General features: G+C 38.1%; 1 protein-coding gene and 1 long non-coding RNA gene across 2 annotated transcripts in view; one reads left to right on the top strand and one right to left on the bottom strand.

The window, feature by feature from the left end:
* The window catches only part of LOC135074451 (suppressor of cytokine signaling 2-like), a 53,822-nt gene extending 34,715 nt beyond the window's left edge, over positions 1-19,107 (bottom strand). The window contains exon 1 of the mRNA XM_063968746.1: positions 18,729-19,107. Coding sequence (XP_063824816.1) covers positions 18,729-18,747 — 19 coding nt within the window. The 5' untranslated portion in view covers positions 18,748-19,107. The remainder of the gene's footprint in view (positions 1-18,728) is intronic.
* Positions 13,533-15,713, top strand: LOC135074457 (uncharacterized). The gene is made up of 6 exons (XR_010257845.1): positions 13,533-14,038; positions 14,116-14,326; positions 14,406-14,594; positions 14,711-14,958; positions 15,043-15,214; positions 15,512-15,713. It is a non-coding gene; the product is annotated as an uncharacterized LOC135074457 (long non-coding RNA).
* Positions 19,108-19,449: the final 342 nt, after the last annotated feature.

Genomic DNA, 19,449 nt, shown 5'->3' with positions numbered 1-19,449 from the left:
TAACAATCGCTTTTCTGATTGATGAGACATTATGAATCCCCGCTTGTGGGTGCCTTAATTAATAATCAAATGCTGGTAAGTACTAGCAGAGACTCTAGAATTTCCTTTGATAACCAATAAGTAACCCTTATCTTATCTCGACACTTATTTCACTACTTCTTCTTTCCTTTAAGATTCAAACAAGAGGCATACAAAGTCGCATTCATATGCGTTAAAAGTAAAATAAAATGTACAAACACACTTTTGTGAAAGCATTATTTTGTTGTGTTCCCCTCGTAAGGGCGATAGTATTTTTCCAGCTTTAATAAGTACAATATTTAAAATCCTCTCTCCGAGATATTACTTCGCGGATGCGGCTTAAAAACATCAATTTTTTGCAATGTCGCGCTTTCGCTTCCAGCTTGTTACCTATTTTAAAAAACAGACGCAGGACTTTGTGGGCCCAAAAGGATAAAATTATATCGGACCACATATGACTCGATCTTGAGCCCAAAGCTGAACGGCATACGGTCAGTTTCGGCTTGCAACTGATACAGATCAAAGGCAGTATTTCAATCAGTTCGTTAGACAGTTTCGTCGAGCGGTTTCGCAGTAGTCCCCCATTGAAATTTAAACTAGCCGCCTTCTGGGAAAGCTTTGCGACTACATAGTTACCTTTTTGCTTGATTTTGCGTTGCTTGCTGAACAGAGCCCACATCCCTAATAAGGGAGATGCCCACTGGGCGAGGCTAATTGTTAATTTAAGGGTAACGAGACCGTGAGGTGGTCCTGAGTTCAACTTTACCCAACTAGAACTGATTTAAATGGCCGCTAACTATGACACAGTTCCTGGTAGATACTGCCTCTACTGGTGACGTTTTCGGAGAATCATAATAACTAAGTCAGGACAAGACATTTAAGTGTAAAGTTTCGTAACAGCCGGTTGAGTTTCGAGTACACGTTCCACTCTAATTAGCATTTCCTGAGCGGCAAATTGATTCGGTGAAGCAACAGAAAGTAGAATATTTACGAGTATTTATTTCACATCACGTCTGATGAGGAGACAGAGGGCTGTAAAAAGTTGTTCGTGGAAGCGCATAAGTAATTACTTCCTAAGAGCCTAAGGTCAGAGGCGACGCCGCGTTCGGTTTAATCGGCATGCATAATGTTGTGCCATTGTGAGACGTTCCCCGAACAATAACCCGTTCAATTTTCGAAATGAGACAATGCAAAAAATGAATAAGACCATGGCATAACAACCCTTGGGTCGCCGGTCGGAGGCTTCTCAGGATTAATTACGAGTTCTGAGTAGGTCCGCCACCGGGCCATTGGTTCTCGGTAAGCTCGAATCGAAAAAGGAGCAAAAACGGGCGCGCTGTTCTGGGAAGACGCATACCTGCGCAATCGTTGCGCGCAGCCATCCAACCTTTTCCGTCCGACTAGCGTTTCGAAAGAACACACGATTTTCCTAGTACTCTTCTCTTTGCTTTCACAAACAAAACGGAAATCTCGCGTATGAATACACGGTAAATCATTAAAATGATAATTACTGTAATGACAGCACGGCTCGCCTACTAGTGATGTGTTTCTGATGTCGTAGAAATAATGTTATGTAGTAAAAAATCTTTAGTAATGTTATCAGTGTGTAGGTTATCATTATTATGAGGTACAGTCGGTATAGGAGATACATTTTGAAGGTTACCCAACTTCTTAGTACACAACTTTATCGTTTTACAATGTTTTAAGACCTGCAAAAAATATTACACCTAAAGTTTATAAATTATGCAAAATGTAAGTGAAGTGATATTGCAGACATTTCAACTTTGAAAATATCTCTGTCTCTATCGCCTTTAAAACAGGCTCTGTAGTTCGTTATACAAACACAAACACTTGTTCTCCTTTTCCGTAGTTCTAGTAGCAGGCTCCTAGAATAATTTAATCAACAAATAGACAAAAAGAGGATCCAATTTGTACTTTCAACTTTTTAGGTCTACATCCCACCGATATTCTGCTAAATGATCGAGTCAATGGATGCTAATTGGCTTCCAAGATAGTCCACAGTTTATTTATAATCTCGCAAATTGTACTTGCAAATGACACGTAATTTGCATGTTCATCCAAGGCGTAGTTACATTTTCCAATTCTAAAAATCCAGCTAGATCATGCTTCTGTTCTTTCTAATTCGATCTTATAATTGTGTCGATACTCGATATTTTTACTATCTTCGATAAACTGAGCACTTAACACACGTGTTGCTTGTCACGTTGACAGGTGACATTCCCGAACGAGACGTCAGATGCGCGTGCGCTGATTCGAACCATTTGTTGTTTTGTTTGCAACAGTCTTATGTAGATTACTTCGTTAGCGCCAGTTTGATGACTATCTAATTCTAATTGGCTATCAGCTGGTTTCCATATATCAATCGGATGTGCTCCAGTCCAGGTAGTTTTTGAAATAAGCTCGTACCAATATTCCTTAGCTTACTTACTTAGGTTTTACTATTCTGACGATTTTTAAAAAAAATCTATGACAAATTATTAGTTATGAAGCTATCCTTATGACTTCAGTCCTTTTTTGTACGATCGTCGCAGCCAATCAACTATCAGAAAGTTCAAAGGTGATTAAATAACTTTTAACAGCCTTAACTTCTACAAGGTTGTTGTATGTGTTTTTTGTTGTTGTGTTTTTTCTTTCGTTTGTTTAAAACATGAATAAAGATTAGATAAGATTAGGTATTTAGTAAACATTTTCGACATAAAAACAAGTTGCGTCATTCATAGACTTTTGATACCAACTTTTACGATTCTATAAACACTAATAACATCGGATTGAACTCTGTTGGAAACAAACAACAATATGAAAAAACTATCGAAATTTCCATAATCTTCTATCAAACACTAGTTACCTACCACAATTTTTGTAACGAAAGACGCAAGATTTTTCCTAGAAGCGCGGAATCCGCTTGGGAATGGTTGTTACTGTAAAATTCTACTGAAACTTAGATATTGGAAATAACTGAAATGCGCAGCCAAGAAAATATTAAAACTGCAAGCTTTAGAGTAAAAAATTTCAATTTCAAATACCCAGATTGTTTGCTTGGTTTTATAATTGTTATGTTTGGTACCAGAACCCGTTCCGTCAATTGGTGTTTGTCTGGGTAGTTAATTTTAAAGGAAATATTCATTGCATTCAATACCCATATCACCAACGATAGTCATTTCTCATTTGTTCGTGCAGTTCTTCAAATATTCAACGACTCTGCAATAAATTTTTCAATTCCGCTGCGGTTTGTGTATCTGACAATTCAATTTGCCCATGCTATTTGGAAGCCATTTTTAAACATCTGACATGCAGTCAAACGGCAACGTATACATTGTCAACATTGCTAACTTTCCATTTTCTGTTCATATTTTTTAACCGTTAAAGTTTTTAGAAACCCGTTTACGCTTAAATCGTTTTCCTGTATTATCTATGTGATATACCGAAATCAATTTCCAGGATTGGATAGGATTAATTAAATCTAGGAGCAAATGGTATTAACGAAACATAGCTGTTGTACGGTCTACGTACATTGCACAAACGCGGCGCCTCGGCGCGCCGTCAGCATTTTCGCGCATTGGCCTACTTTTCCATTTTAACCATAATTTTAGTTTTATATTCAGTACACGTCGAATCACCATACCAATCGCGCGTGCTCATTACCATTCGACCATTTTAGCGTAATATTAATTATTCGCAATATAGTTATATTTTCTACCAGTGACTTTCATTCATCTATCTACCATCTTCTTTAAATGAGCGGACAGTAACCGAACATTTAAATGGTCCTTCGAGCAGTTGAGGAATAATTCGCGAGTGAATAGTGAATCAAACCATAGTGATTAGCTAACCTCGGGAACAGTTCTGTGGCGACCAGTACCATTGGATTATACCAACTACCACGACCAACTACCACGACCAGTAACCACGACCAGTAACCACGACCAGTAACCACCAGAGAGTCAGCAGGCTCGCTCATACCAGCAGTGAGCCAAGGCAGACCCTCTACACGACCAGCAGCAGTGAGTCAGGAAGGCTCACTACACCAGCTGTAGCAGCTCATCGAAACCAGTAAGATCTTTCCATTTTATCTCTCGCTTTATCAATAACTTCGTTACCATGGAGGCATTGTTAGAAAACCAAAAGCAACTGATGATGGGCATGGATCAACTGTATACCAATTTCAAAAAAGATGGGCACGATCGTAAAACACCTGACATGATCAAGAGAAGGTTAGACACTTTAGATTCTTATTGGCAAGAATTTCACTCTAACCATGTATCTTTATGCTCCTTTGAGGAGCCCGACCAACCGTACTTCACGGAAAACGATTATGAAAAGACCAGAGAATTTTATAATCGGGCTAGGCAAGCTATTGCAAACTACCAAACACCAGCTAGACCATCTACGCCAGTTCTTAAGGCACCAGTACTTCAAACACCTAACCCGCAACCAGCGGGCAACCGACCAGCTGCTTCATCTTCACTCAAATCTGACGGCACCAACAGTAGATTAGAGGAGATGTTGCGTAAACAGACCAGCAATTTTAAGGCGTTCTCTCGTACCGTATCCAACATAAACATCCCATCGCTCTCAGAAAAATGGGAATACGAGGATGTCTTAAAAACGTTACAATCTCGGTGGGCAATAATCGATTCACTCCACTGGGAAATCGACAGCGAGTTAGATGTTGAAAACCCTAGATATGAACTTGAGTATTCATACCATGAAAAAACATTCAACGACATGAAGAAGGCCATCAATACCAAAATGTGGTCAGTCTCATATCGTGAAAAAATGACACCTCAAATGGATATACCAATTTTCTCCGGCAGCTACCAACAGTGGACAGCTTTCAAGGACTTATTCCAAGAGACTATCCACAACAACCCTTCCCTATCCAGTGCTCAAAAACTACAGTTTCTAAAGAGCAAGCTCAAAGGGGAGGCCGAAAAGCTTGTGCACCACTTAAGCATAAGCTCAGAAAACTACCAAGCGGCGTGGGAAATACTTAACCATCGGTTTAACAACACTAAACTGATTTTTACATCTCACGTCAATACTTTGTTAAATCTACCAGTTATGCAAACACAAACTTCATCTCACATTAAAAGGCTGCATGACACCACCAACGAATGTCTGCATGCTATTCAAAAATTAGGAGTTGATACCACTACATGGAGTCCACTTTTAGTCCATCTGTTGGCTCAAAAGTTGGACGCCGACTCGCATAACGATTATGTTGAGTCACTTCGAAACCCGAGAGAACTACCAACTATCGAAGATTTTCTTAGCTTTCTAGAGTCCAAGTTTACATCTTTAGAGGCCTTTAGACGTAAGCAAGACGCTACCAAACCTTCTTCACAAGAAGACAGCCGTTATAAGAGACCAAATAACTACCAAGGTACCAATAATAATTTCAATAAACCATCATACAAACCTCAAGTAAAAACTTTCCACGTTGAAACCTATAAGTGTGTATTGTGCAACGACAACCATCCACTTTTTTTGTGCAAAACGTTCCGAGAATTCAGGCCGGACGTAAGGCGCAAAACAGTTGCGAAATATAATTTGTGCAAAAATTGTCTTTTTAGTCACCAAGGCAAAGAATGCACATCATCAAAAACGTGTCGTGATTGCAACGCTAAGCACAATACATTATTGCATGAAGCTCTTACGACATCGTACGATAAACCTACCACTGCACCTACTTCTGAAAACAACCAAAGAAAATGCAACGTGTCCCAAGAAAATATAGCTGAAATTCTTCTAGCAACTGCCTATGTACTTGTCCAGGGTGCTGATGGAACTTACCATAAAATGCGAGCTCTTATCGACCAGGGTTCCCAAACTTCATTAATAACTGAAAACGCTGCTCAGTTATTACATCTACCACGTCAGCACTGCAAGGGCGTCGTATACGGAGTAGGAGCGAAGGAGAACAGCTGTAAGGGAGTTCTAAATATCACTTTGTCATCTTTACACAACGACTTTACCATGACAACAGATGTGTTAATTATGAACACACTAATAAATAAATTACCTAACCATTCATTTCAAAAGCCATCTTGGCCGTATTTGGACACCATACAACTTGCTGATTCTGAATTTCATGTCAGTCGCCCCGTGGACATGCTATTAGGGGCTGACGTATATTCTTCAATTATTTTGAGTGGAATAATTAAACTCAATCCCCATTACCCAGTTGCACAGGAAACTCAATTTGGTTGGATTCTGTGTGGGAATGTTAATAAATCTTTCCAGTGCAACGTTGTCATAAATAACACCGATGACCTCCAAAGGTTCTGGGAAATTGAAGACATAGCACCAGAAACTAATCTTTCGGCTGCCGACGACCAATGTCTCAAATATTATTTATCTACCACCAAGAGAAACCAAGATGGAAGGTACACAGTGCGGCTTCCTCTTAAATCCAATTTAGAGGAGAAACTTGGGACTTCCAAGGCAATGGCCATCGCACAGTTTAGACAATTAGAGAAAAAATTTATAAAAAATGAGACAACAGCCAAAGATTACAATTTATTCATAAACGAATACCGTGAATTAGGTCATATGATGCACGTGTCGCGCGCCGACGTCAGAAACCTAACACCTGATTATTATTTACCACACCACGGAGTCTCGCGCCCCGACTCTACTACCACTAAGCTTAGAGTCGTTTTTAACGCGTCCGCTAAAACGACTAGCGGTCAAAGTTTAAACGACCTTATGGAAGCAGGACCAAACCTACAACAAGATTTACAATCTTTGATCTTAAAGTGGAGGCAATACCAATACGCCTTCACTGCCGACATCGAAAAAATGTTTCGGCAAATTTGGGTCCATCCAGATGATCAGAAATACCAAAGGATCATTTGGAGAGACTCACCCGACCAAATGCTACAAGACTACCAGCTCACCACCGTCACATACGGTACAAAAGCAGCACCATTCCTAGCAATGATGACTCTAAAACAATTGGCCGTCGACGAAAAACCAAACTACCAGAATAGCCTAGCACTAAAGGCTTTAAATGAATCCTTTTATATGGACGATGTGCTATATGGAAGCGATACTATACATGAAGCAAAACAAATACAGTCTGACTTACTACAAATATTGAAAACCGGAGGATTTAACCTACGTAAATGGCGCTCTAATTCACTAGAATTAATACCAGACCAGAATTCAAGCCAAGAGAGCTTCAATTTTAAACAACCAGATACCACGAAAACATTAGGCCTACGTTGGGACCCTCAAGCTGACATATTCATTTTCGAATCAAAAATAATACCTACCAATAATCATCCTACCAAGCGATCTTTACTGTCAGACATTTCAAAAGTCTTCGACCCCTTAGGTTGGTTGTCACCCTTAACCACAAAATTGAAATTAATTTTTCAAAACGTTTGGCAACTTAACATAGAGTGGGACGAAAAGCTACCAGAGGACCTCTGTGGAGAATGGCAAAAGGTCCTATCCGACATCGACCAAATTGACCAGCTGCGACTACCAAGGTGGCTAGGCACGCGACAGAACGACATGATAGAACTTCATGGGTTTTGTGACGCATCAACCAAAGCCTACGCCGCAGTTATTTATTGTGTATTGAATAAAAATGAGTCATCGTCAGTCGTCCTCGTAGCGGCTAAGGCACGACTTACACCTATAAACAAAAACGTTACACTACCACGATTAGAACTGTGCGGCGCGGTCCTTTTGACCAACCTCATGGAGAAGGTCAAGGGATGCTTAACAGACTACAACATCAAGACATATGGCTGGATTGACTCTATGGTCGTCTTAGGATGGCTTCACGGAGAACCAAGTCGCTGGAAACCATTCGTTGCGAACAGAGTGAGCAAAGCTACCGAGATCATGCCGTCCAGCTGTTGGAGATATGTCAAGTCTGAAGAGAACCCCGCGGACTGCGCCAGTCGTGGCCTCAGCGCTGAACAACTGAACCAACACCAACTGTGGTGGCACGGACCAAAATGGCTACCTACACATAACGACCAAGAACAAAAACCAACCTACACTACAGATGCTGAAGTTAGGAAATCTGCCAAAACTAATGCTGTTACAAGATCAAGTGACAACATTATACAAGAAATAATTACCAAACACAGCACCTTTACGCGAGCCGTGCACGTGTTAGCATGGGTGCTGCGAGCTATTTCACGTGAGAGAAACCAAACACCAAATCGACCATTACCAGAGCCTGAATCTGAAGACCAAGATAAGGCTCCCGAGACTCATCAACGAACCAAGAAATCATGCAACTTGTTGTCATTCGTATTGATGATGTTTATGTTTTTATGGACCCCTATCAGTGCCAGTTATCATATATCCAATCTTCAAAATAATAAAAACATGTTTTATTTCGACCAAATATCAACCATGTACCTCGTCCGTGATGAATGGAAACTGATAGTATACTATAATCTAGAACCATACCGACAAGGAAACTTCCTATTTAACAAATATCTCGGTCACCTCGATACCATATGTTTGAATTCCACAATAAAAACGCAATGTGATGTAATTCTATCCCAATTACATCATGGCTATGCAGAGTACGATTATTATAATACCATATTGCTCAATCAACGATTAGCGCCTCCGTCTAGACAGCGTCGCGGGCTAATAAACGGCGTTGGCTCGATTGCCCACACATTATTCGGTGTCCTGGACGAAGAATTCGCTGAACAATACAAAAAAGATATAGAAATACTACAAACCAACCAACAGCATCTCGCAAATTTGTGGAAGAACCAGACATCGGTAGTGGAAGCAGAATATAATTTGTTAAAACGAGCAGAAAATACCATGGACAAGCAGTACAAAATCTTCAATCAGCATCTAAATGCATTAGAAAAAACTGCTAATCAGTTGAAAACTGGCATTCAGAACGTTGCTAACAGCAATGATTTTGCCATGTCATCGATTATAGCTACCAACATTCTTAACAACCTGAGGTACCTTCAAGACACATTGTTGGAAACCATTACCAACATTTTCCACGGGAAAGTTAACATACACCTTTTGAAACCGGAACAACTTCTTCGAGAGCTCAACATCATCTCCGGTCATCTTACCAAGGACCTGTCCTTACCTATAGACAATCTACAAACAAACCTACCAAAAATTTACCATCTCCTGAAAATCAAGGCAAGAGTTACCGACGACTACGTGATCTTTGAAATTAAAATACCTCTAGTTAGCCGAGACCACTACGACATCTACAAAACTATACCAATACCACGAGAGGTCAACGGAAGCATGGTCACCCTAGCACCGGTTGCCACTCATATTGCAATGAATATACAAAAAGATATGTACTTGCCTTTGTCCGATAACGATTTTCAAAGGTGCAATAGCCTTGACGATGACACCATACGTCTTTGCTACCTACATAGCCCCTTATACCAGTTAGAAAACGACCAGACTTTATGTGCTAAAGGCACTACCATAGATACATGTGAAACCAATTTTTATCCCTGTAAACAAGCATGGACTCAATTACACAAAGTGAATACCTATCTGTTCTCGTGTTGCGGTCAGTGCCAAATAAGAATAATATGCGGAAACATGATCGTAAGCGAGCGACTTACCAAGGCCGGGGTAATGACACTAGACGAAGACTGTCTTATCAAAGGTGACTCATTTACCATAGTGTCACACAAGCAGTTTAGCAATCGCCTCGAGGTCCAACCCGAAGTCATGACGGCTACCATCCCGCCGATCAATTATATAATAAATGTGTCCATGCCCAATACCACACTCGAAGGCTACATGCCAAGTGTGAGTGGATTCCAGAAAGATCTTCAGAGTTTAGGAGATCAGATAAATCAGTTGAAAGAACAGCAAGTGAACATCAGCCAAATCTCCTACCACGACGTGCACCACTACGCAGCGATCTACGTGTTTGTCGCAGCCGTAGTGCTAGGAGTCGTCGCTTGGGGCTGCTGCCGGGCGCGCAGGCGGCGCGCGGGGCTGCGCGCTGCTGCTCGCAGTGACGTCAGCGCCGAGGGTGCTTCTAGTGTACAGTGCGTCAGTGTAAAAAACCAGTCTAATAGTGCTAGTGAGCAACCAATTAGTGAAACGGGCAGTGAAAATAAAAATAGTGCGCGAGTTGATAAGGCGCCGCCGCCAAATCCACGTTTTCGATTCGCAAACCTTTAAATAGATTAAGCACTAGTTAAGTCAACAATGCCCAATCACATGTAATGCACAAAACCAAAACTATTGTTTATCACCTTGTATCTCATCTCATCTCACCAGCACCACTACCATACTTTCACCTCATCTTCTCCCGCCCGGGAGTATGTACGGTCTACGTACATTGCACAAACGCGGCGCCTCGGCGCGCCGTCAGCATTTTCGCGCATTGGCCTACTTTTCCATTTTAACCATAATTTTAGTTTTATATTCAGTACACGTCGAATCACCATACCAATCGCGCGTGCTCATTACCATTCGACCATTTTAGCGTAATATTAATTATTCGCAATATAGTTATATTTTCTACCAGTGACTTTCATTCATCTATCTACCATCTTCTTTAAATGAGCGGACAGTAACCGAACAGCTGTCATGAATAATGAAGCTGCAGCACCTTAATTGCTAAACCAATTTACGTTAAGCGTTCCTGAGCTGCCATTCAATCGTAATATCGGTCCGCAATTCTCGGAGGGAATAAAATAATTTCATCAATAGGTAATATGAAAAGTAAATGAAATAAACTGGAAAGTTGACATCGTATAATTATGGCAAACGTTAATATTATAACAACATTAGAAAGTAAGATATAAATTGTGGTCATGGATGTTTTCGGTAAAAGTAGTTTTTCAATAGAAGTTTGTTCAATATTATCAGGAAGAAAGAGTTCCAGTTGGATACAGAAGACCAATTACTTAAGAGAGGTATACCTGAAACAGTTAAATAGAAGATTGTTCAATATTACCTACATTATCAGGAAGAAAGAGTTCCACCTAGAGCTGACTGACGTAGTTTATTTTTAGAGCAACAGCATAATTCCTTGATGTAGCATCAAATAAGATTTCAGACGCAATGTCTACATAAAATTTACGTTTCGTCGAGAAGAGAAAGATTTGAAGGAATAACCTTGAGGAAGGAGTGAGAAATTATTTCACTAATAGAAAGCTACACTTATACAACACAATACTTATTTTCGAGTTGCAGAGGCACACTTTTTATGCCAGAACCGGACACAATTGGGGAGTGAAAGTTTTCGAGAATCGAAATCCACGTGAGCGAAGCCGTACGGAAAGCATAATCAAAACTCACTGAAGATAAAAACAAAACTGAATGAGTTGTAAAATTGATCATTCCATTGAGTTGGTCAATAATAACGAAATATGAAAACTTAAAAATAAAATTCCTCCTATAAGTAAATTATGAAAAATATAAACAACATTCAAACAAAAGCTCTTGAAATCAATTACTTGAAAATGTTACCTATCAGTAAACAAGCTGATTCTTGAAATACAATTATTTACGGTAAATTTCTACGAACTTGGAAATGTTAACAATACCATTTCAATTTAAAGACTTGTGCGTCAGAAGTCACCTGAAATACGTAAGTAATAGCTTGTTTAAATTATCATTTTATGTAACGAATGACTGAGTAGAACGCTAAACATTGTAATTGTTATTATTAGTTAATATTGCCGATACAGTTGGACACCGCACCGGTCATTTCCTTCGGCATTGTAATTTCTCGTAACTGTTTATTACGTACCGTGTGACCGCAATGTTTGTTTTATGGTATCTATGCCTGGAAGTAATTATGTAGTTGTATTCTATTGAACGCTAGCTCCTTCTAGGATTATCATAAACGGTATAAATATTGGAAAAAAGTGAGGATATGCAAACCTTAATTTTGAGATTTCAACTTAGTTAAGAAATATCGCACGTATATTTTACTTTAAACTATCTCTTCTATAGATAGAGCGAGTCTCTTCTATGAATCGGTCTACGTCATAGACCATTAGCTAATAACAATAGCGGTCCCTTTCAAGTATGAAGAGGCAACAAAAAATGTCATTGTATCCTTACGTAGATAAACAAAGACGGTCGCAGTTCCCTGTACATCGTTTGCTTCGGCATTCCTGGTAAACACATGGACAATGCGTGATTGTTGGCCAATCACCGTGGCGCGTGGGCTATTGTAATTGGCCAGCTGTGACGAACAGTAGCTAGAATCTGTGTAGGCGAAGGCTTTGCAAAGGTTTCGATACGTTAGAATATGACAGGTGCAGATTTGCAAGCCATTCAAAGAAATATTTTCGATATCATCGGCTCAGCTTCAACTTTCTTAGATATTATAGCCTGCAGTATTTACAAAATTCGTTTCTTATAATTTCTATACTCCTTAATTCAATTCCCTACTAATAAGTGTGTGAACTAATCAACGATATCATGGCAATTTAATATTAATCACGAGAAGCAAGTATAACTGTACACCATTGCTCGGTAAACCACTAAATTAGTACGTGTTTACCCAGATAGCAAGCGAACTTGCTGCAAACATGATTTTTATTTGAAATTAGATTGTCACGTCAAATATGACAAATCAAGTTTGTGGCAATATTGCTGTAAGCTTTTTGATTTAGGTATGATGTTTCAAGGCTTTTTTAATTTTGAAGCAAGTTTGCATTTTGCGCTATGTTTCAAAGATGAAGTATCAAGTTTGTTTTTTGTTTGTTACAAACTTGCGTTAAACTGTCATACGCATGGAGCAAATAATCAGTGTTGCCAGAAGGTTACTTTTGTAACCTTTTAGGTTACTTTTGAACTGCATTGGTTACACTAATGAAAAGGTTACTTTTAGGTGATTTTTCAGAAATTGTAGAATTAACTTTTACAGGTTATTCAGTAAAAATATTAATAGTGACAATTTAAAAATTGTGTCATAAACTGCATTTAAACATGAATTTGATTTATTATTTGTTAAAGACAATGAGTTTTAGCAAATGTTTTTTTGATAATAAAACGCAAATCCATGAAACGGTTTTATACGACCGGTCACTTTTCGGTCTTCATGGAATGGTCAAAATTTCGAATTTAGGTAAACATGAACCATCCATGAACAACCTTACACAATCGCTCCGCACCCCCCCCCCCCCCCCGTATGAAGGTTACTTTTTATTCAAAAAGGTTACATTTTTTTATATTTCTGGTAATTTCTGACAAGACCCGACTGGCAACACTGCAAATAATCACTAGTGGTCATACGCCAACGTCACTCGCCCGAAGCCATAAAAAAGAAAACAAAAACTTCCGGTTCCGGAAGAAAAAACAGCCAAGTGTTTTGCACTTTTGCAGCATACTCTCTTCTAATCTGTGTTTTGCAGTGCACAAATCAGTGGTAGAACGTAGAACCTACAAGTTTTTTTGTTTTGCACGGTGTTTTATTTAATAAACGCTTCTGTTGTGCGAATTGGACGCGTGACGTGCTGAAGGTTAAAGGTTAGTTCATTTATTTTTACTTTTACAAACAGAATTAATGATAATATGTAGTTCATATCTATCCCTTAAACCTTATTTACCTACTTTCAAACCCAGGCAACGTGTTCCAAGTGTTCCTAACCCTAAATAGTTCCTGCATGTTCGATCCTGTTTAGTTATGCATATTACTCAATATCTATTTCTAATTATCTATGTGTAACAGAAAGGTGTTATTGTAAGTTGTAAATGTACATCGTGGACCCTGTCTTGCACTGCAATTGGAAAATAATACATAAATAGAACGTCTAAAATTAACAAATATCCTCAAATAAAATAAATTAATTGCTGTACAGTGACTGACATTGATGGAAAAGTCATAGTTTTTCCTTTCAATAATTATCATGTTGCTATGAAAATGCTACACTCATAGCACTTCAAAATTGTAAATGTAAATATAAAATACCCCCTAAACATCCTATCCACCTTATCATGTACTTTTATCCTACCTCGTTTAATTCTTAAAATTGTTAGTTATGTCTTAGCAAAGGTAACATAAATTTCCTCCTACATACCTATCTATTATTATATAATATAATTATAATTAATAGTGTTATTTGGTTTCAGACTTTGCATAATGGAATCAAAAAAATTTTTTTTGGTTACATTTTTAGATGAAGATGATGCTCCTGGCATAGTTTCATCAAAGTGGTTAAGATACCAACACTTGTTATTACCCTAATGTATGCACTGAAGAAATCAAAAACAAACTTGAAGAAGATGCCTGCACCTGAAGCAACATGGTCACAATATCAAATAAAAATACTTAAAAGTTATGGTAAAATAATTTTCTTTATTTTTGTATTGCTAAGTTATAACTAGATTCTACTATTGTGAGACTTTTTTATTTATTTCAGAAACTTATGGCGAAGCACGATTACATTTAAAAAAAGCGGAAGAAACCTGAAATTTGGACTCAGACGAAGCAGAAAATGATGTTACAAATGAAGTGACAGTGGACATAATGTCTGCTGTAAATTACCCAGTCACCTCCGGTTCTAAAGAGGCCAAGCAAACACAACTCAAAGCTGTTAACTGCCAATCAGGTAACAGGTTTTTATAACATGCAATGAGCTTCTCTCGTCAAAGATGCAATGCGACAAAATTTCATATTTTCACTTGTTTTAGTTATGACTTTTCCATGTTTTTTTATTTGTTACAGAGTGCATTACAAACAAGCAATATGCTATACAGCAGAGTCATATGATTCAGATTGTGTCAGACCTAGCTAACCAAATGGCTGAAATCAATAGAAAATTGGATTTACCGTTAGCTAGGTCCGAAGAAACATTTTCACCAACAGATGACAATGCAGGTCTTTCAGAACTTTTGGCAAGTCTACCAGTAAAGATATTGCAAGTTTTAATAATTTCGATGACCATTTAAAAATAAACAAGAATACAGGCAATAGTATGTATAAATTAAATACTTAAACACAGGGCAAATTTTATTATTCTATGAAAACATTCTAATGCTACTTTAATTAAATTTCAGATGTCATTTTTGTCTGGTATTGGCGGCAGAAATGTAAGAAGCCTTACGACTAATATGTTGAGACGAATAATTCTAGATGATGTAGCCGAGTTGTATTCGTTAACTGGGAAACAGATGAAAAATTCGAATAAAAAGTCATTTATGAGTACAGAAACCTATAAATTAATCTTTCGTAAGTACCTTTATTTTATTACAAACTTATACAGGGTGTAAATGAATTCATAGGCAACCTTGCAGGGGGTGGCTCAGACCATCATTATGAACTTTTCCTATGACCAATTTTTCCTGTTTTCATACAAAAACTGATCACGAAAATAAAGTTGTTCATAATGATGGTCTGAGCTTCCCCCTGCAAGGTTGCCAATGAATTCATTAAGATACACCTGTATATCTCTCAATATACCTACTACTATTATTTTCTGAATCATTCGTGTTTGTTAGTGTTAATTATTTCTATTTTATTTTTCAGAAATATGTAGAAAAATCAACGAAGATGTAACTGAAGACAGTCTAAAAGAAATTATAAGTGATTGGCTAAATCAAGCTAAAGTTAGACTTTCAAGAAGGTAAGATTTAATTTATTTACATTAGATGTATTTTATTTTACACTAGCGACCCGCCCCGGCTTCACACGGGTACATGTATTATACATATGTATAAAACAAAGTTGCTGTCGCTGTCTGTTCCTATATACATGTCGCAGGCAAATTGTATGATTCCGCATTTTACAAACGGCGTCGTCAGTTCACAAACGCTCGCTGATCTATGAAATGCCGAAGGCAAAATGTAAATTGCCTTGGCACTTTATAATATGCCACAAAATTTGATAGCCAATTCAATCGCCGTTTACAAAATGCCGCGGCAAATTGAAGAATTTAGTTCTTTTTCTTACCACTCGAGGCGCTGCCAATCAAAACAAGAAAAATGGCGTCGAGTAGTGGAGTTGTGATACAGAAAAATATTGAAAATAGTGCAAATTCTACGTATTCAAAGGACTTTTCACAAAAAACTATTGTTTTAAAGACATTAATTTTACGATTCAATAATAGGAGCAGTGAAAAAGCCGTGGACAAATGAAAAAGTTTTTGAGGTTATCAGGCATGTAAAAAACGCTAAGCTGACAATGGGATCTGGTGCTCGGAGGACTGCTGCGGAATATTATATGGTATAAAAAATATGATGTATGAGTATTGACGATGTGGACTATCTTATTCTGAAAAAAGACAGCCCTGAAAGCCCAACGGAAAACATACCTATGGAAGACTATTATGATATGTGAACGCTAAAGTGTAACCTTGTTGGTGATCAAATAAATAAATATTGTTAGATATTCATAGGGACAGTGGACACGATAGTCGTATAAAAAAATCAGTACCATATTAAAGATCGATATTGTCTATTTGAATAGAATTTGAATTACTGAAATAAGGTCCGATTTATCCAACATGTGTTTTATGATGGTCACCCTATTGCAACAATCATAGTCGAAATTTTATCAATTGAACGAGTCGCCAATTTGCCTTCGGCATTTCACAGAACAGCGAGCGTTTGTAAACTGACGACGCCGTTTGTAAAATGCGGAATCATACAATTTGCCTGCGACATACATATGCTTAAATCTTTAAAACTATGCAACGGATTTTGATGCGGTTTTCAACAATAGTTAGAGGGATTTATGAGAAAGGTTATATAATAGAACCCCATACGAATCCGGGGCGGGTCGCTAGTTATACATATATATTACATTATTATTACACAAGGGACAGACAGACAGCGACTTTCTTTTATACTATGTACCTAGTGATTTACAAATTTTAGATGTGCTCCTTTCAGAATTTTAACTAATAACCCCTTACCCTTATAGTAGTTTTTAAGGATTACTATAAATATATTTATTTCAGACATAGTTCATAATTTTGTTAGTAGTACAGAAACTTATACAATTAAATGTAAAATAATGTCTTAACCTGTGGTAAATATACTTGTTTCTTTTTGTTTCAGAGCAGAAACACAAAATAAAGAAAAAAACCAATAGCGGCGACCATGAAACCGATTTTTTCTCATTTAAAGTAAGATAAGATAAAAGTATAAATAATAAAAAAATATATGTTATGTTTGTTGTTTTATTTAATGTCAAACATGCATATTCATTGCAAGTTTGTTAAGGCAAACTTACATATTATTTATACAGGGTGTTAGGTAAATGGGTATATGAGCCGACACTAGCCCATGTTAACATGGGCATATAAATGGTATGGTGAAGTCAGAAATTTGATGTCATCATTTTATTTTTTTACATTTTCATACAAAATAAATTTTATAAAATCCGATTTGTATGAAAATTAAAATAATTAAAATGAAGATATCAATTTTCTGACTTCACCATACCATTTATATGCTCATGTTAACATGGGCTAGTGTCGGCTCATATACCCATTTACCTAACACCCTGTAGAAGCAGACATAATGCAAGTTTGTTAAGGCAAACTTACATATAATTTATAGAAGCAGACATAATGCAAGTTTGTTAAGGCAAACTTACATATAATTTATAGAAGCAGACATAATGCAAGTTTGTTAAGGCAAACTTGCATATACTTTATAGAAACACATTAATGCAAGTTTGTCGCTCGGAAACTAGAAAGTTTGATTTAAACTTGCCTCAAGTTTATATACTTGCCATGGCAAATTTGAAACAAAGCTTCATTTTTGATACATCAAACTTACTGCAAGTCAGATTCAAGTTTAAATTGTTATCTGGGTATTTATAAAGACATAACGTTAATTAGTACGAATAGAAAAGATGCAATGAGCGGCTGCTAATATAAAAATTGCAAGAATGTTTTATTTACATCATACCAGAGAGCAATTAATCACTTTAAACGTTCAACGTTCTGAGGAAACGATCGCATTATCGCGTGATCGCGCGCTAATTGTTTTCGAACGAACTGAGCCAGCTCGCATCAAGTGTCGTTAAACAGTCAACACATTCGCGAATAAATAAATTAACATACATTACACCAAACCTATTTGTTTCTTGAACAGCAAAAACATAAACAACGAAGGCGACCATGAGCGTGATAGATATGACGCAGGATCGTTATCAGATTCTTATTAAAAACTTTTTATCATGATAGCACATTTGCATAACATGACTATATCTAAAGCTTATAGCAAGTGGTGCCATTTAGTTTATCAAACACGCCGTAAACATTTTTTTTTTCATAGAAGTAGAACTTTGAAAAAGTTCAAAGCAGAATGAATACAAAATTAAACGATGATATCATGGTTATACATAACAACTAATTTGCGGGCTTGACAAATTACGTCAGAGAGGAATATAATTGGTTCCAGATGATAATATGACGTCATGCGGATGGTTATCTCGTGGCGATACATGACCCGAAGATCTGAACCTGGTTGACCCGAGTGTGCTATGTTGGCGCCACTTGTTGGTTGGAGCTCGAGACTGTTGCGTCTCGCACTCATAAACAAAACAGTTCGTTTTTATGACCTTCCGCTGAAATCACCTTCTGTCTTTGATATTTTACGACTATAGAACTTCTTGGCTGGTTTCTGAGTACCTCTTACCCTTATTTTTACATAAAATTGCAATATTCAAGTCGCTGTCGCAGTTTTTACAGAAGTTTTTAAAAGTTTCAAAGTATATTCCAAAGTTTTCTCACCTGGTAGTTTAACCACCATTGGAGGCCTGAATGGGTTATTGGGATCCAATGTAAACGCCTTGTCTTAAAACTGAACACGGAAACACACAATCCCACTTATAATTACTTATATTTCCTCAAATCCACTTTATGCCGTTTCGCTTCTCGGTAAACTCTTTATAAACAGTTTCGTAGAAACCGAGTGCACTGGAGAAATTAATTTGCAGAAATCGACGTCGCCGGCGGGCGGCCGTCCGCGTACCGTAACAGAAACGCTTTCTAAGAACGCGCACATTCAATTTCACTCAATGTTGGTGTATTTATCACAGATAACGATATCGCGACGAGAGGTGACAGTTCGGCGGTGCTGGCGCCGGCGTAAACAATCCCCTGTCGGATGCCAAAGTCGACTGGAGTCGGCGCGAGGCGCGGAGCCGAGCGGCGTGTAAACAGCGCGCGGGGCGGGGGGTGCGACGGAGAGCGCGCGCCCGTTCCGTTCCAACTTGCCGCGCGTCGTGCCGCCACTTCCCAGAACAGCCAACCTTGGCACTTCTACGAAATAACTCGAGGCATTGTCACTAATTTATAAAACTTATGTTCTTCCGTCCAAGGTTGGCGAGTACCACGCCACGGCGGCTCGTGACTCCATACGCGAGGGGGTGTTGACCGCTGCGATGATAAATTGGGTAACGTGTCTATTCGGCCATCAATCAAAATCCAAAGCGACTAATGCGGTAGAGCC

Source organism: Ostrinia nubilalis, chromosome 9, assembly GCF_963855985.1.
Source record: "Ostrinia nubilalis chromosome 9, ilOstNubi1.1, whole genome shotgun sequence".
NCBI lineage: Eukaryota > Metazoa > Arthropoda > Insecta > Lepidoptera > Crambidae > Ostrinia > Ostrinia nubilalis.
Note: the sequence above shows the minus strand (reverse complement) of the source record. Positions and strands in the feature narration are given on the sequence as shown.